This window comes from Scylla paramamosain, chromosome 26, assembly GCF_035594125.1.
Source record: "Scylla paramamosain isolate STU-SP2022 chromosome 26, ASM3559412v1, whole genome shotgun sequence".
NCBI lineage: Eukaryota > Metazoa > Arthropoda > Malacostraca > Decapoda > Portunidae > Scylla > Scylla paramamosain.
The window spans coordinates 4039137-4057500 of record NC_087176.1 but is presented as its reverse complement, the minus strand read 5'-3'; the positions used below and the strand labels follow the sequence as shown (position 1 = coordinate 4057500).

At 39.7% G+C, this 18364-nt stretch overlaps 1 protein-coding gene across 5 annotated transcripts in view; it reads left to right on the top strand.

Annotated features, from left to right (window-relative positions):
* LOC135113621 (teneurin-m-like) overlaps window positions 1-18364 on the top strand; it is a 156061-nt gene that overhangs the window by 101314 nt on the left and 36383 nt on the right. For all 5 annotated transcript variants that reach the window (XM_064028998.1, XM_064029000.1, XM_064028999.1 and 2 more), the window contains 2 exons: window positions 7951-8122; window positions 16725-16836. In XM_064028998.1, coding sequence (XP_063885068.1) covers window positions 7951-8122; window positions 16725-16836 — 284 coding nt within the window. The remainder of the gene's footprint in view (window positions 1-7950; window positions 8123-16724; window positions 16837-18364) is intronic.

Here is an 18364-nt window from a genome sequence, read left to right as displayed (position 1 = left end):
AAGACCCTCGCTGTTGAGGTCATGGATCGATGCTCTCTTGTTTCCGCCGGGTCATTGTGCTTCCTGGGTCAAGGTTAGGCCAGGTCAATCGGGGAGTAGGTCATGCTGCCTTTTGTTCTTTGTTCTTTGTACTTCTTGTTTGTTCGTTTTAATATTGTTTTTTTGTTTTTTTTTAAGGTTTCAATGTTTGTTTGTTTTTTGTGTTTGTTTGTGTTTGTTTAGGGGGATGTTTGTTTTTGTATGATAGTAATATGTTTGGGTATGTATTTTTTTTTCTCTCTTTTTTTTCAGGGATAACTGTTAAGTGTATTGTTATTTGTGTTATTTGCATTGGGTTTTGAGAGGCTTTCCGTCCAGTTGCGTGCTTGGTTTTTTTGTTTTTCTGTTTTTTTTTTATTTTTTTTCTCTTTTTTTTTTTTTTTGGTTGTGTGCAATGGGGTGTTTGTTGTTTTAGTTTTTTTTTTTTTTTTGTCTTTTTTTAAAGGGGGCAGAGGAGTGAGGGGATTTAAGTCTAGTGAAATACTTTTATTCGTAATGGGAATTTTTCAGAGGGTACTTTTTGGGACAATTGATGGGAGAATTTTTGTTGGGAGTGGGGTTACAGTGCGGTAGTGTGGCTTCAAGGGGCGGTGTGCGGGGATAAAGTGTGTAATAGAGGACTTTTTGCGGGGTAATGGTACAGTTTTGACGAGCACTTTGGGATAATTAATGGGACTATCTTATTTACGTATTTATTTGATTTATTTATTTGATTGATTTATTTATTTTTATTTATCTATTTATTTTATTTATTTTTATTTATTTTTTTGCTGTGGGAGTCTTTACAATGCAATATGGCGTTTTTAATGGAAGAAGTGTCTATTGGAGTTTTATTTTTTATAGTAAGGGGGAGAATAATAGCACATTTGTGAAGGATACAACCAACTGGAGTGTTTTTAAAGGTCATACAATTCAAAAAGAGGTGTTTTTATTTGATTTTACCTGTTTATTTATTTATTTTTCAGGTGAAGGGATGGAAAACCAGTGTAATGAAGTGTTTGAAGAATAACTCGTACAAATTTTGAGGAGTAATTTACAACTGATTAAATTACTTCTTTTACAGTGGAGCTTAGGATTCAGTACTGTGTTTTGTTAAGGGTTGAAGGAGAGGTTGGGGGGAGTTAAGGATCTAATGCCGCATGTTTGTCGTAATCAGTACAGTTTTTTGGGGGGAATAATTTAGGACAGTCTTTTGGATAATAATTGGTGGGGTGGATTAACAAGGATCTAATGAAATGTTTTTAGGGGAGGAGAAATAATCGAACTATATATATATATATATTTTTTTTTTTATGGGGGTGGATAATAATCTGATATCTTATGGTGTGTTTTATGTGTTGTTTTTGTTTATATATATATTTATTTATTTATTATTTATTTATTTATTTATTCTTATTTCTATTTATTTCATTTATTTTTTTCTTTTTTTTCGGGAGGGCCATTTTTATTTAATGTTTTCTTGGGTATTATTTTGTTGGATTTGAATCTACTGGTTTGTTCTCGGCTTTTGGGGAGTTTCAGATTTGCTGGAGTGTCTTTTTTTTTTTTTTTTCTTTCGCTTTGTTTTTTAAGAAGATATCATTCAGGATCTTTTTTTTTTTGTTGTTGTTGTTGTTGTTGTTGCTGGGGAGAGTAGAAGGAAGGAGGAAAATAATCTACTTTTTTTTTTTATGGGAATGAAGGAAGGACAAGGAAGGAGGATAATTATGTACATGTGCGGATTTTTTTTTTTTTTTTGTTTGTTTGTTTTGTGGAGTGTTTATCTCAAAGTGTTGGTATATTCTTTTTTCCTGGTAATTGGAGTCTCATTTTCCTGTACTCCTATTTTTTCCCACACTTTCTTTTGTGCGCATAAAAAAAACTAGTTTCCCCCTTTTTTTCAGTCGTGCCTCTCTGGAAAAACATTTTTTATACATTTTTCCCTTTGCGGTAACGAGATTTTGTGGACTTTTCGAATTTGATTATAAGGAAAATGCGAGTTTAGCCATTTATTCTTAATTGCAATGTCACTATCAGACACTTTTTTATTTTAATGTTACGGGGAAATAAGTTAGTGTAGAATTTTTCATACATAAATATTAACTGACCTCTCATTTTTCACATTCGTCGCGCCGCCATGAAAGAAGCAATAATTACGTGTCATGAAGCCGTGCCTCGCTGAACGACGCTCGTAATGACGCTGCCCTTGGGTCGGTTCGGGGTTGGGGGAGGGCGGTGTCGGTCACTGCCGGTTGGTAGGGGAGGAGGGAGGGAGGGAGGGGGGTGTGTCTGGTCTGTGTGTTGTTGTTCTTTCTCCTTCCTTCGTCCGTTTCTCGTTTCTTCGTGTTTCATTTTTCTTTTTTTTTTTTTTGTGTGTTTGGTTTTTGTTTCCTTACCTTCCATTCTTCTTTTTTTTTTCTTTCTTTCTTTTCGTCCTTCCTTGTTTTCTACTGTTACTACTTCAATTACCAGTAGTAGTAGTAGTAGTAGTAGTAGTAGTAGTAGTAGTAGTAGTAGTAGCACAAACATCACTACTAAACAACATAAAAAAAAAAAAACATGTATTACCACTACACTATAAGCAGAACCAAGCCCAGTCCTGCACTCACCACCAAGCAGAACACCATCAATTAACACCAGAACACCATGAATCACTACCAGAACACGATAAAAACACCATAAAAACCATAAAAAGCATGAACTAGCATCAGTAAGCCCCATAAATCAGAAGGGGCGTCAGGAATGAGCATTAAGCCGCCGTCAGCCAGCACTACGGCAAGCAGCACGTCTAATTTGGCACCCAGAATGTGAATCAGAGCAGAGCGCCGTCAATCAGGGGCGTGTTTATATCAGGTGCGCACCCACGTGAAATCAGCGCCGTGGTCGGAACGCGGAAAATGAGACGAGATTAACACGCGTCAGCTCACCGCACGCCGCCTCTCCCGTCTCTCGTTTGACACTTTTGTTGCCTCGCCCGCCCCTCCCACCCGTCTCCGTCACGTGCTCAAATCTGGCTCCTCCGTCTCTTTTTTTTTTTTTTAGCTTCAGATGGGAAAAAAATGTATTCCTTTATTGTTCAAATTTGAGTCTTTTTTTTATATATTAGATTTGGCTCATGTCTATTTCTTCTCTAATTTGTTTCCCGTCTTTTTTTTTTTTTTTTTACTTGTAGATGGAAAAATCCTGGTATTCTTCTATTATTACTGTTCAATTTATATATATATATTTGGTTCCTGTGTATTTTCTTTGCCTCAAGATGGAAAAAGACCACCATTTTTCAGTTACTGATGTTCAAATTTGTCTACTGTATGTTTGTTTTTTTTAAGTTAAGATGGAAAAAAAAATAAGAAGTCAATACTTTTCTGTGGTTTGCATCAAGACAATCACAGTCACGTAGAAACAGACAGAGAAGGACAAACTAAGATAGACAGATCAAGAGATAAAGAAAGAGAGAAATATACAAAATGAAATTAGTAAGTGTGGTGTCAGTGTTGCGAGTACTGCGTCTCTCTGTCAAAAGTGAAAAATAAAACATAATAAAAGATAATAAAATTCGTGAAAGAGTTCTTGAAGGATAAAAATCGAAAAAAAAAAAAACATCGCCTTTGATAAACTTATATAAAATGTTCCCTTGATTTGTTTTATTAATGAAATATATAAAACGTACTAGTGAATGTAAAAACAACAAAGAAAACATAACAACTCGTAAATAAAACACACACACACACACACACAACAAAAACCACACTTCCCACAGCACCTCTCATTTCTACCACCACCATCACCACCACCATCATCAGCCAGTAACCAGTAATAACAACAATTAACAATGGCAGAACACATGAATAACAGGTATGTCCTTATTTAACCTTGCTCTGTTGATGCCTCCAGGTGTGAGTGTCCTCGGGCCCCAGGTAAAGTGATCAGTGTTACCTGCCTCACTTTTCTCACCTGTGTTGTCTCTGCTTTGACTTGCATGTTGTTGTTGTATTGATGTTGTATTTTGTTACCTGTATATTTGCACTTGTTGTTGTTGTTGTTGTTGTTGTTGTTGTTGTGAGTGTATGTGTGCTCGTGTTGTATTTAAGGTTGAGAGAGAGAGAGAGAGAGAGAGAGAGAGAGAGAGAGAGTCTGGAAAACCATAAATATAAATCCACATTTTCACACAAATAGAGAAATTATATGAACAGTTTTATTCTGTACTTTTATATTGCTCTTACTAACACACACACACACACACACACACACACAAATAACACTACAGAAGACAATGCCACAATAAATCTAAGTAGGATATCTCACTTATAAATCTGCGGCGCCTTTTTCCCCATAAAGCACCATTTCTTGCGCCCTTTATCACCCTCAGTCTCAAAGGACCAATTGGGAGAATGACCTTTACTGACACGTTTCCTTAGAGCGACTCTCCCATTGCGTCGTGTTTGTCTAGAAGGAGAAACACTGTCTGTACGTATATGTGGATTTATGACTCTCTGTTTGGCTTCCCGTCTGTGTGTGTGTGTGTGTGTGTGTGTGTGTGTGTGTGTGTGTGTGTGTGTGTGTGTGTGTGTGTGTGTGTGTACGTATAACTGCCTGTATGATTAATCCCTGCATGTTTTACCGATATGCACCTTGCTATGTATATATACGTGTGTGTGTGTGTGTGTGTGTGTGTGTGTGTGTATGTGTGTGTGTGTGTGTGTGTGTGTGTGTGTGTGTGTAAGAATGACCACTTCTCTACTTACTCAGACTTAGTAAAAGCTTTTAATATATTCACACAAAAAAAATAAAAGATATATCTGAAATTAACCTTTTAACATTTTTGCATCAAGTATTTATTTATATATATTTTAACCCAACATGACTAGAACCAGATTGAGTCAAAGAGTTTCCATTACTTACTTACTTACATACTTACTTAATCCATCAAACATTTTCACTCACCTCTAATGTATCACTTAAACTCTCCTTACTTTATTTTTACCTTTACCGATTACTTTATTCATTATTATTACTACTTTTTGTTGTTATTATTTCAGTTGACGTCGAGAAAGTGACTTGTACAGAAAAATTTATCTCTTGTACAGACGTGAGTTGATGAAATGGAGATGGAATGGAGGAGGAGGAGGAGGAGGAGGAGGAGGAGGAGGGAGGGTAATAGAAGGATGGAGAAGTAAAGAAGAGAAGTGAGGGGAATAAGAATGACGAATGGGAAAGAAAACAGATGAGGAAGAGGAAGAGGAATATAGAGAGAGGAGGATGGCGAAGACAAAGACGATTGAGAGAAAGAAAATGGAGAAGGGAGAGGAATAAAGTGGGGGCCTTTTTCTCGCCGTCTTTTGGTTGCCCTTGGCCAGAAACTGTTACACAAAAAATAAATAAATAAATAATAAAAAAAAATCTTACAGAAAGAGAAGGGTCCAGATCTTTTATTTATGCCTCAAAGGTGAAAATAAGAAAATCCCCTTGAATCTATTCCTCAAAGGTGAAAAATACTTGAAATAACGAAATAAAAATGTAATAGTGAAAAACATCAAGACTAGAGATCAGATTCACCCTTCACTCAATCACGGCATCTCAGTGTTCTTAATTCTCCTTTCATTTATGCCTTAAAGATAAAAATAAAAAAAATATATATATAAAAAAGAAAGATACAATAACGAGACACTTTACAGAGAAAGAGAAAAAAAGAAGAGAAAGAGAAAAAAGAAAAAGAGAAAGAGAAAAAAAGAGAGAAAGTCAAAGAAAAGCCAGATTTTTCCTTTCGTTCGTCACGGTGTCTTAATCTCACTGTTCTTAATTCCCTTTTCATTTGTGCCTTCATAGAAAATATAAATAAATAAATAAAAAAGATAAGTTATCACGATACACCTTACAGAGAGAGAAAAAGAAAGAGAGACAAAGAAGAAAATACCCGGATTCTTCATTCATTCAGTGATGGTGTCTTAATTTCAGTGTAGTCTCATTGTTCCTAGTTCCCCTTCATTTATGCCTCAAAGGTGAAAAAAAAATACAAATAATTATGATACACCTTACAGAGGGAGAGAAAGTGGAAGAAAAATGTCTTAGAATCTTCCTTCATTCACTCACGGCGTCTCATTCTCAGTGTGGCCTTAGTGTTCCTAATTCCCTCTTGCATTTATGCCTCATAGGTGAAAAACGAAAAAAAAAAAAAAGGTACATTTTACAGAGAGAGAGAAAGTGGAGGAAAAATGTCTTAAAATCTTCCTTCATTCACTCATGGCATCTCATTCTCAGTGTGGCCTTAGTGTTCCTAATTCCCCTTCATTTATGCCTCATAGATGAAAAACGAAAATAAAAAAAAAAACTGATACATTTTACAGAGAGGGAAAGTGAAAGAAATTACTCAATCTTCCTTCATTCACTCACGGCGTCTCATTTTCAGTGTGGCCTTAGTCTTAGTCTTCCTAATTCCCGTTTCATTTATGCCTCAAAGGTGAAAAAACCACTGGCTTCCCTCGTGTGGCGCATCGATTCCCGGCGGAGTTCGGTCACCTACTACCCAATTTCCTGGAGCCCCGATAAATGCCAGTCATATATTAGATAAGCGAACTGCCGGCTTGGCCCACTTTGAAATAAATTCTGCAAACATGAATGCTGCACTGAAACGTGTCTTGAATTCTTAACAGGAAGGAATAGCCAAGGGTAGTAACTCATTCTGCGTCCCATGATACCCTCTCCCTGCCTCAGACTCCGCCACCACCACCACCGCCACCACCACCATCGCCACCACCGCCTTCTTGATGTAAATATTTGGACGGCGTGATTGTTTGCTGTGTTTTCTTGCTCTTGGAAGCGTCGCGGTAACTTTTTTTTTTTTTTTTCTTTCTGTCTTACTGTTTTAAGTGTTTCGTGTCTTCCTCCTCTGGTAATCCTCCTAATTTCGTCTCTGCTCCGCGCGTTTTTGGTGGGTTTTGAAATAATGGTGCTGCGCCGTTTGCTGATTAACTCACTGTCTCGTTTTCTGTTCTCCGTTTTCTTTGTTCATTACGTTTTTTTTTTTTTTTTTCGTTTTTTTTTATGGGTTTTGTGTCATCTGCAAATATTCGTGTTCTGTTTTGGTTCTGCGCGATTTAATGGATTTGAATATTCTTGCGCAATTTTTAACTTACTTATTGTTTGTGTTTTTATCTTTTATTCGTGTGTTCAGTTGGTATCTCGTTGTTTTGTTGACTTTTTTTTAATGCTTTCGTTTATTTTTCCTTCGTTTTGTCATTTTGGTTTCGGAAATCACGAGGTCTTTCATGTTTCAGCTTTGAGGGATTAAACGAAATACATGAAAATAGTGAGAGAAAAAAAACGAAAAAAAAAATACGAAACTGTTGCTTTTAATTCTGTTGGCAATTCGCAAAGTCCAAATCTCTCTTATTTATTCATTTATTTCCATTTTTTCTCCCGAGTTTTCTTTTTCTTTTTATCAGTTTATTTGCATGCAATCTCTCTCTCTCTCTCTCTCTCTCTCTCTCTCTCTCTCTCTCTCTCTCTCTCTCTCTCTCTCTCTCTCTCTCTCTCTCTCTCTCTCTCTCTCTCTCTCTCTCTCTCTCTCTCCTCCACTCCTCATTTCCTCCCCATTAGTCCCTCACCCTTAAACCATCACCCCTTTTACTCCCAATCTCCTATTACCCCTTCCTCACCCCATCTCAGCCCTTCATCACACCTTCACCCCTTCACTTCACCCTTACCACCTTCCTCACACCTTCCTCACCCCTTCCTCACCGCCTCCTCAGCCCACCTCACCCATTCCATCACCCCTTGACCTCACTACCTCACCCCATCATCACCCTTTCATTACCCTATCACTATTCACTACACCTTCAACACAGCTCACCACCCCTTCCTCACCCCATCACCCCTTCAATTCTTCATCACCACACACTATCAGCACCCTTCAGCGCCTCCTCCTGTGCATTACAGGAAGCCAGACTCAAGCTCGCCCACAGCAGATAGCACCCCCCGACGGCAGCTCCTTCTCCCCACTTACCCTGGGGGAGAAACTGGCCTTCACCTTAGCTCCTTATGGGTACTGGAACCTTCATCTTACTCTCTATGATCTGACTGCCATTAGCATCACCATCACGAAGCCCAGGTAAGTGTGTGTGTGTGTGTGTTTGTTTGTGGGTACCTGTGTGTTAATGCAATAGGGGACCTCATAAGATTTTTTTTTTGTGTGTGTGTGTTTGTGTGAGATTTTGTTTTCTCTCTTTCTTTATTATCTTCACTATTATTATTCTCTTTTTGATCAACATTTATTTGGTGTTCTTGTAGTGAAGTGGGAATGGTTGCGGCTGTAAGTTGTGTGGGGTACTGTTTTTGTTTGCTTATTCTGTGTTCTTTTTGTTGTTGTTGTTGTTGTTGTTGTTGTTTTGGTTGGTGAGGTGCTGCACGTACTGTTATTGTCTCCTGTCATTTCTTCTAGTCAAGTTTCATTTCTGTATTTAGGATTATCTTTTTTTTCTTTTCGGTTAGTGTATAATTCTTGTATCTTTCTTTTCTAGTTAAGTATGTGTTGATATGGTTCATTTTTCATAGGATTGATTCTACCTCGTACTACTACTACTACTACTACTACTTCTTATTTTCTTCTTCTTCTTCTTCTTCTTCTTCTTCTTCTTCTCCTTCTTCTTACGCTTCCATCACCACGGCATCAACTTCTACATGTTATAAGAGGATTTTATCAAGTTAAGGATGACATTTTTTTTCGTTATCAACAGGTTGTAAATAATCTAGCTACAGATCAAGCATAATTATATCTTACCACCCCTCATGTGTGATTGGGTGAAGTTTACAAGCTGTGTGTGAAAAAGTGAATGGATTAGTAACAAGGTACATTATCTCCTTTAACCCTTTCACTGCAGCTCAAGACACTGTTTCTTAATCACAAACCACTCTGAAACTTTTCTTACGTATTCGTTTCTAAACATTACACAGGTTATGTATTCGAAAATCTATCCTTTTTATTCACTCTCATGATTTTGGATGCCTTTAAAGATCATGGGCAGGGTTTTTTCGTGTTGACTTGTTGCATATCACAGTGAAAAGGGCTAGACTTGTATATTCTGTTTCCACTCGTCACTTCCTCAGGTAATGCATTCCACTCACGTTTTGCTGCTTTGGGAAGATGTATCGCTGCTCATCTTTATTTTCTTCCCTCTTGTTTAGTTTCTTGCTGAGTTTTCCTAACGTTACATTTCCGGACTCACTCAAGTCTTCTTCGTTTACCTTCTTTTATTTTTATTTATTTTATTTATTTTTTATTATTTTTTTTATTTATTTTTTTTTTTGTGTGTGTGTGTGTGTGTGTGTGTGCGTGATGATATCTCGTCTTTCCTGCCTTTCCTCCAGCTTGGATAACTGTAACTAATCTAATCTTTCGTGTGTGTGTGTGTGTGTGTGTGTGTGTGTGTGTGTGTGTGTGTGTGTGTGCGCGCGCGCCTTTCCTTTCTTCTACTTATAATACTGTCACTACTACTACCAATACTAAATGCAATAATAACAACAACGATAACAGTTTCTCTTTCCTATTATATTCCCGCCTTTCCTTTCTCTTACTTCTGATGTCGGTACTGCCACTACTAATACAACATATAATAATAATAACAGCAATAACATTTTCTCGTCCCCAGTATGTATGTATGTATCACTTCTAACATATAACTGATACAGAAATATTTGCATTCTTAACTTGATAAACACGCTGATTCCTTCCTTCCTCTACTTCTTCTCTCCTTTCCTTTCCTTCCTTTACTTCTTTCTCTTTCCTTTCTTCCTCCCTCTCTCTCTATTCCTCCAGCTTCTCTCTCTTCTCTTCATTCCTTTCCTTAAGCACTTCCTGTAATCTTTCAATCTCTAATCTTTCTCTAATCTTTCACATTCCTTCCTTTCCTTCCTTCACTTCCTTATTCCTTCTCTTCCTCTACCTTCTTTCATTTCCTTCCCTTCCTTCCTTTTTTCTCACGTACTTCCTTTATTAATCCACCTTCCTTCCATTTCTTCCCTTCCTTCCCTTCCTCCCTATATTCATCCACCTCCCTTCCTTTTCCTTCCATCCTTTCCTTACTCTATCCTTTCTCTCCTTTCCTCTATTCTTCCACCTCCCTTCCATCCTTCCCTCCCTTCCTTACGTACCTTCTGACGAGGTTAAGGAAAGAGAGCATGGCAAGGCAACCAAAACAAAGGAAAAAAAAACCTACGTATATATATAACGAAATTCTCCCGCGTACCTCAGGCTTAGTTAGAAGAGAAACGTAGAGGAGAAATGTACCTCGGCAACTTTTGAGCACTGATGGACAGACAGTCTTCATAAAAACGAGAACTTGGAGGTTGGAAGGAGGAAATGAGAGCTGTACATGGTGGGAGGAGGAGGAGGAGGAGGAGGTGGTGGGGGAGAAGGAGGAAGATAACAGGGCAAGGAGGAGAGGAGATTGAGAGAGAAGAGGGAAAGAAAAATAAGAAAAATAATCAACTGAGCTTGGAGGAAAGTGAAATAAGGAGAGAGAGAGAGAGAGAGAGAGAGAGAGAGAGAGAGAGAGAGAGAGAGAGAGAGAGAGAGAGAGAGAGAGAGAGAGATGAGGGACGGAAATAAAGAACGAAGAACATAGACAGGGAAAAGGAAAAATAAGAAAAAATGGAGATGGAAAGCAAAAGAGGAGAAAAATCAGAGAGAGGGAGAGAGAGAGAGAGAGAGAGAGAGAACATAGAAATGGGAAAAGGAAAAATAAAAGAAGGCAATGGAGAACGAAAGAGCAATAAGACACCAACAGAGAGAGAGAGAGAGAGAGAGAGAGAGGTCAGAGGAATACATCACGGTTGTAGCGTGGCGAAGCGAAAGGACAATTTCCCTTTACCATCATAAACATGTTAGAAAGATGCACATGTGGTGGATAGCGGCGGCGCGGGGGCGTGTGGAGGGACGGAGGGGTGTGGGTGGAGAGGATGGAGAGATGGAGGGAGCGTGAGTGGGGGAGGAATGGGGTGTGGCTGGCAGGGTGGATGGTGGAGGTGGGGGAGTGGAGAAAGAGTGTGGGTGAGGAAGTGGAACGGGAGTGTGGGTGGAGGGATGGAGGGGGTGGAAGGAGTGTGGGTGGAGTGTTCGGGTGGATAGTGAGGTATAAAGGTACTTGACTACTACTACTACTACTACTACTACTACTGGTGCTACTAGATTTACTGCTTCTGCAACTACTACTACTTGTACTACTACTACTACTACTACTACTACTACTACTACTACTGTACTTTGCTCATCCTCCTTCTCTTATCACCCCCCACCACTACCACCACTACCTACTCAATCTGTAATCCCTTCCACACACACACACACACACACACACACACACACACACACACACACACACACACACACACACACACACACACACACACACACACACATCACCAAAGAAGAAAAAACACACACCATTCCGGGCTCCTGAACCACGCTTGATGCACGAGACCCGCCTCAAGTTATGTCGAATATTTCTGGTCGAAGTTTCCCCTTGCTCCTAAAAGCCCCGGAATAGAAGCAGAAACTTAGCCAAATAAACACAACCATTGGAGGGCAAAGTTGGCAATACAAGTCCCGCTGCTTGTAACCCGACGGGGAGGCAGCCCCACGTATTATTATTATTTTCTGGGATATGTACTGGGACCTTGACGTCTAACTGGGAACCGCTGACGACTGGGGCTGGGAACGTCAAGGAACGGAGTGGACATTGGGAACATAAGAGAACACAAAGGAGAGATAAGGATAATGGGAACACAAAGGAAACACAAGAATACTGGGAACATAAACAAGGGATCTGGAAACACAAGGATACTGGGAACACAAAGGAAAAACAGACCTACTAGGAACGCAATAATACAGTAGAAACACAAGATTAAGCACAATAAGAAGACAAGGCAAGGATTAGGTGACTTGTATGTTAAGAGGAAGTGGGAAGACCGATAGATAGACAGATAGAGAAGGAAAGGAACGTAAGTAGACAAACAGAGAAACAGGAAGGCAAACAGTAAGATGTCTTTTGGCACTTACGAGGTTGTTTGTGTCAGGAAAGACAGAAGATCGACAGCTAGAGAAGTTTTTGTGATAAGTGAAAGATGAAAGACAGTAGCACAGATAGCAGTGAAGATAGGAAAACAAACAGTACGATTTTTTTTTTTTTTCAATGAAGGCGTTTGTGTCAAGAAAGAAGGAAGATAGAGATGTTTGTGAGAAGCGAAAGAAGAAAGACACAGACAGACAGACAGACAGACAGGAGTAATACGACAGGGAGAACAAGAAGCAGCATGCCTTTGACATTTATGAATCTGTTGTGTCAAGAGGGAAGGTAGACTGAGAGAGTTTGGTTATAAGCGAAAAAGGAAAGACACTGACAGAAGGACGTAAAGTTAAAGGAAACAATATATCTTTTGACATTTACGAGGCTGTCTGCGTCAAGAAAGAGAGAGAAGATAGACAGATAGAGAGATTGTGGGAAGATGAGGAAGACAATTAGACTGAAGAGAACATAGACACAAAAAACGAACAGCTTAAAATATTTTTGTCCTTACGAGAGTGTTTGTATTGAGAGGAAAGGCAGACAGACAGACAGACAGACAGACAGACAGACAGCTGAAAAGACAGATACACAAAGAAATACAAAGGAAGAAGCATTATCTGATCTTTTGGGCCAAGACTCTTTGTAATGAGACAGATTAGAAAGGAAGCAGACGGAAGTAGACAGATAACCATACAGACACAGATAATATAGATAGAATTAGAGACAAACATAGACAGACAGACAGACAAAAGTCAAATAGAGACAGTTTTTAAGGACGAATATAATGAAAAAGGGTTAAAATAATACTCAAACAAACAAACAGACACACAAATTTACCTAAAACTAGACTATATGGAGATCAATGTGAATGAAAAAGTTTAAGATAATTTTCCCACAGACAAACAGACAGACAGACAGATATTGCAATACAGGTAAATAAGCAGGCCAGGAGACGTAGTGGTACAGTGTTAACCTTGTACTTTTTGGTGTCAGGGTTCGAATCCAGGCCGTGTTTGGTGGTGTAAAAGTCACTACATGTTCCCCTATTAGTCAGCCTCACACACACACACACACACACACACACACACTTTTTTTTCTCTCCCACTTCTCTCACTCTTCCTCTCTCTCTCTCTTCCCTCTTCCATACCAACACCACCTATCACTGACTTTTTCCCTCACCTCTCACTCTCTCTCCCTCCCATTTCCTCCTAAAGCCTCCTATCATTAGCTCTTTCTCCCCACCTTCACTCCTTCCTCTCCCTTATTCATATTCATCCTATCACCAACTGTTCCTGTTCCTCTGTCACTCTTCCTCCCATTCCTTCTTTCTGTTCCCTCTCCATACCCTCCCATCACTTTTTTTTTTTTTCCTTTCTGTCGCTCATCCTTCCATTCCTCATTCCTCTTCCTTACACAACACCCATCACTAACTATTCCTCCCACCCTTTCTCCCTCTCCCCTTTCCTCTCCCATGTCCACCTATCACTAACTTTCCTCACACCCTTAATCCTCTCCCCTTCCTTCCTTTCTCTCCCATATCTATCACCCATCATTAACTTTTCCGACTTTTCTTCCCATCCTTTCTCTCCCCTCCCCCTCTTTTCCTGTTCCTATCACTCCCATGTCCACTGTTCACTTCTCCCCACCCTCACCTCTCCTGTAGTGGCGGCGGGGGCAGGTCAGGCAGATCAGGGTGTGGGAGGGGGGAGGGCAGGTAGAGTAGCAACATTAGGTGTAAACATCCCACGTGTTCGTTAGGTTTGTATTTAATAACCCTGCAAATTACGGGTTAGAAAATGGGGCGGGCGAGCGAGCGGCGGGGGTGGCTGCAGAATTTCCGAAATGAATAACAAACTTTGGGGTGAGGAATGTAGGAGCATAACTCTTCTATAATGACCTCGTTACGTATAAATGCGCCGCGCCCGACCCCCTTCTCGTTACAGATTTATAAAATTACCCGGCACGGCGCTTACAGCCAAAACACTATTTTTCACCTCGCTAATTAACAGATCCATCGCTTGGGGACTTCGGGAGGCAGAGAGAGAGGGAGTGGGGAGAGGAGGGACTTGATGCAGTGGGGAGGGAAGGGGAGAGGGTCCGTTTGGGGAGGTGGGGAGGTGGGTAAGGGGTTTTTTGGGGGTGAAGGATGGGGTTTGGGGAGTGAGGGAGGTGGGTAGAAGGTCTGTTTTGTGGGGTGTGGAGGTAGGGGTGTGGGCAGTTTTGGGATGGGTGAGGAAGGGGAGGAGAGGGGTCTTGCTGGGGTGTGGAGAGGATCAAGGGGTCTGGGGAGATGTGGGGAGGGTATTGAAGTTTGTTTAAGGGTGAGACAGATGGTTAGGTGTCTGCTTTCGGGGTGTGGAGGGGAGGGGAGATAGGGGGGAGTGAGGGGATCTGTTTTAAGGGGGGAACTGGGGACGTGGGAAGTATATTCACTTCATTCTCTTCTACCCTACATCACATTACTCTCTCTCTCTCTCTCTCTCTCTCTCTCTCTCTCTCTCTCTCTCTCTCTCTCTCTCTCTCTCTCTCTCTCTCTCTCTCTCTCTCTCTCTCTCAACCGCAGTCCCTCACCACATTTTTAGCACAAACTTCAATCAGATCTCTCCCAGTACACACTCGCGGGCTAAGACAACACAACGGAGGACGCAAAAAACCCACAAAGAGACAAAGGGAGGTCACTGCAGGAGAGAGAGAGAGAGAGAGAGAGAGAGAGAGAGAGAGAGAGAGAGAGGGGGGAGGAATTGAGTCTTGCCTGCTGTGAAATTCCCTCCCCCACATCCCCTTACAAAATTTACTGGCAATTCCAACACGACATGATTCGAAAAAAGATTAACAATGGTAGCAAGCTGATAGAGGGTGTGTGTGTGTGTGTGTGTGTGTGTGTGTGTGTAGAGAGAGAGTGAAAGAGACAATAAATCTAGCAAAAAAAAAAAACAGTAAGGACTAAGATTGAAAGGGAAAAAAAAAGAGAAAAAAAACGGTAATACAAAAGAACTAAAGATGAGAGATAGAGAGAGACAAAGAGAACAAGAATAAGAGAATAACAAGAACTGTGACTGAAAAAAAGAGGTATAGAGAGATAGGAAATACAACAAAAAACAACAAAAAACAAAAAAAAGGAACTGAAGCCGAAAGACAGATACAGAAAGAGATACAGAATACAAAAAACTAACGAAAAACAATGAAAATCGATGGAAAAAAATCAACACGAAAATAAGAATAATTCACGGAGAGAGTCAATCCCCCCTTCCCCCACAAAAAAGGTCTGGTGCATGCAGTAATTGGTGATGACAATAAAAGGGGAATGGATGGCGATGGGGAGGGAGAGAGAATGAGATGGATGGGCCGGGAAGCGTGAAAGGCAGACCATTGATTCCAAGCACTTGTAACACTTGTACCTTGTTCCCGTCAACATGATTATATTGATTCCAGACACACACACACACACACGAGAGAACACAACAGAAGAACAAGTAGTAGTAGTAGTAGTAGTGGTACTAGTGCAGTTAATCCTACGTACACACGAGGAAATATAAAGGAAGAACAAGTAGTAGCAGTAGTAGTAGCAGTAGTAGTAGTAGTGGTAGTAGTAGTAGTAGTAGACTTTATTCAATGTATAAACAAGGGAACACAAAGGAAAAACAAGTGATGGTAGTGTTAGTAAGAGTGTGTGTGTGTGTGTGTGTGTGTGTGTGTGTGTGTGTTTAATGAAGCATGCTAGTAAAGTAAAGCCAACATGATTATCGATTCTCACACACAAAGGAATACAAAGGAACAACAATTACGATCCTCACATACTTCAACAAAGGAACACAAACGAAGAACAAGCAGTACATTTCTGTTCTTTCTAATGAGATATGCTATTGAATTTAAAGTAAAGAGACGTTCATAAAGTGATAGACATTTGGTAAAAGTGTCTGTTGTATTTCTTATGAGGTATACTATGTTATTTAAAGTAAAGAGATATTATTAAAGTAAGATAAAGGAGGAGAGAGAACACACACACACACACACACACACACACACACACACACACACCACCGCCAGTAACTACACAACTTCAGAATAAATGCTACGGTTGTTATTTATGGACATTTGCATCGCCTCGAGAACTCATTTGAATAATACGTACTTATCTATAAAAGTCATCTTGAAATAGTACTCTCTCTCTCTCTCTCTCTCTCTCTCTCTCTCTCTCTCTCTCTCTCTCTCTCTCTCTCTCTCTCTCTCTCTCTCTCTCTCTCTCTCTCTCTCTCGCTCTCTGTGTGTGTGTGTGTGTGTGTGTGTGTGTGTGTGTGTGTGTGTGTGTGTGTGTGTATACGTATCTATCTATCTTCATCTTTTCATCCTGTTGTTGTTATTATTATTATTATTATTATTATTATTATTATTATTATTATTATTATTATTACTACTACTACTACTACTACTACTACTACTACTACTACTACTACTACTACTACTACTGTCATTATTATTTCCCCTTTTCTCTTACTTAACATTGAAATACCACATCTTACCCCAAACAGCCTTGTAAGAACATAAAAAAAAAAATCAAAATCCTCTCGTTTGTTCTTGATTTATTATCATTATTTTCTCCTTCCCTTGTTTCCCTCAGCACTCATCGAATCTTAATCTTGATCTTGACAGGGGCACCTCGCTTGGCTTGTACGCGCGCCGCAGCTCCCTCCCCACACACACCCAGCACGACATTATGAAGATCCTGAGGGAGGGATGGCAGAGAGATGCAAGGGCTTCTCCTGTAAGTGTGTGTGTGTGTGTGTGTGTGTGTGTGTGTGTGTGTGTGTGTGTGTGTGTGTGTGTGTGTGTGTGATTTTGTTCTTCGTTCTTTTTTCTTCTATATATATTTTTTGTCGTTTCTTTCTTACAGGCTTTCTATGTCCGCCTCTCTCTCTCTCTCTCTCTCTCTCTCTCTCTCTCTCTCTCTCTCTCTCTCTCTCTCTCTCTCTCTCTCTCTCTCTCTCTCTCCGCCCGTGTTTCATTATTTTTTTACCTTTTTTTGTCATGTTGCTTTTAAAAATACATTACTTTCCGTCTTTTTCTTCCACTTCCAACATTTCACTTTTGATTTTCCCTCACTGCTTTGTTTCCTTGCTTTAAAATCTTACTTTTCCACCCTTGATTCTTGTTTTCTTTTCTTTTTCTCTTTTCTTTATATTTCCCTTATCATATCTCCGTAGGTATAGAATATCTAACTTTTTACTCTCTCTCTCTCTCTCTCTCTCTCTCTCTCTCTCTCTCTCTCTCTCTCTCTCTCTCTCTCTCTCTCTCTCTCTCTCTCTCTCTCTCTCTCTCTCTCTCTCTCTCTCCTTTTCAATAATGGTTATCGATTTATTTCTTCATTCTGTTTCTCTCTTTCCTGTGTTCTTGTTCTTTTTTGTTATTTTGTCAGCGTTTGTTTGTTTTTTTCTATTTTTTTATCATTTCTCCTCTTCCTCAAAACCTCATCTTTCGTTTGTTTCTTTTTTCCCTTTCTCTTTTCTCCCTTTGTCTGATCCTAGAATGCTGTTTTTTTCTTTTCTTTTATTTTGTTTCTTTTCTTGTTCTTTCAGACTTCATCTTTCTGTTCCTTTTTCCCCTTTTTTATTTGCTTATGTAAACCTAAAGTTCCTATCTTTCATTTTGTCTCTTCTTTCCATTCTCTTCCTTTTTATTCTTCTTTTAAATCTCTCTCAATATCTTTCTCCTTTTTCTATGTTACTATCTGTTTATCTTTAATTTTTTTGTATTTTTTTCTTTCCATTCTTTTTTTATTCTTTAAAATTTCATCTTTCTGTATTTCTTTTTTCTTTCTCCTTTTGCCTCTATTTTTTTTATCTATAAAATCTCATCTTTTTATATTTTTCTCCATCCCATCTCATCTTTGTAAATTTCTTTTTTTCCCTTCTCCTTTTGCTTCTTCATTTTTTATGCTTTCAAATCTCATCTTTCTACATTTCTTTTCCCCTTCTCGTTTCTCCCCTTGTTCCTCCCCTTATCTAAGCCTAGGATCCCTCTCCTTTACATCCTACACGGCCGTCCCTCGTGTCTTCTGGCTTCCTTTGGTCCTTGCCCTTAACACAGCGACTGCAGCTTCTTCTCCTTCTCGTCTCCCAAATCGGCAAGTTCTCCCGTACCAAAGATCAATCCACTGGTCCCTCTCCTCCTCCTCTTCCTCTTTCCTTCCTCTTGGATCCTCCTCTGGGACCATCACGCCCTCTCTTCGTGTCCCAAAGGCGAAGGTCCCTGTGTCCTCTTCCCTTACTCCCCGCGTCTCAACTCTGTGGGGT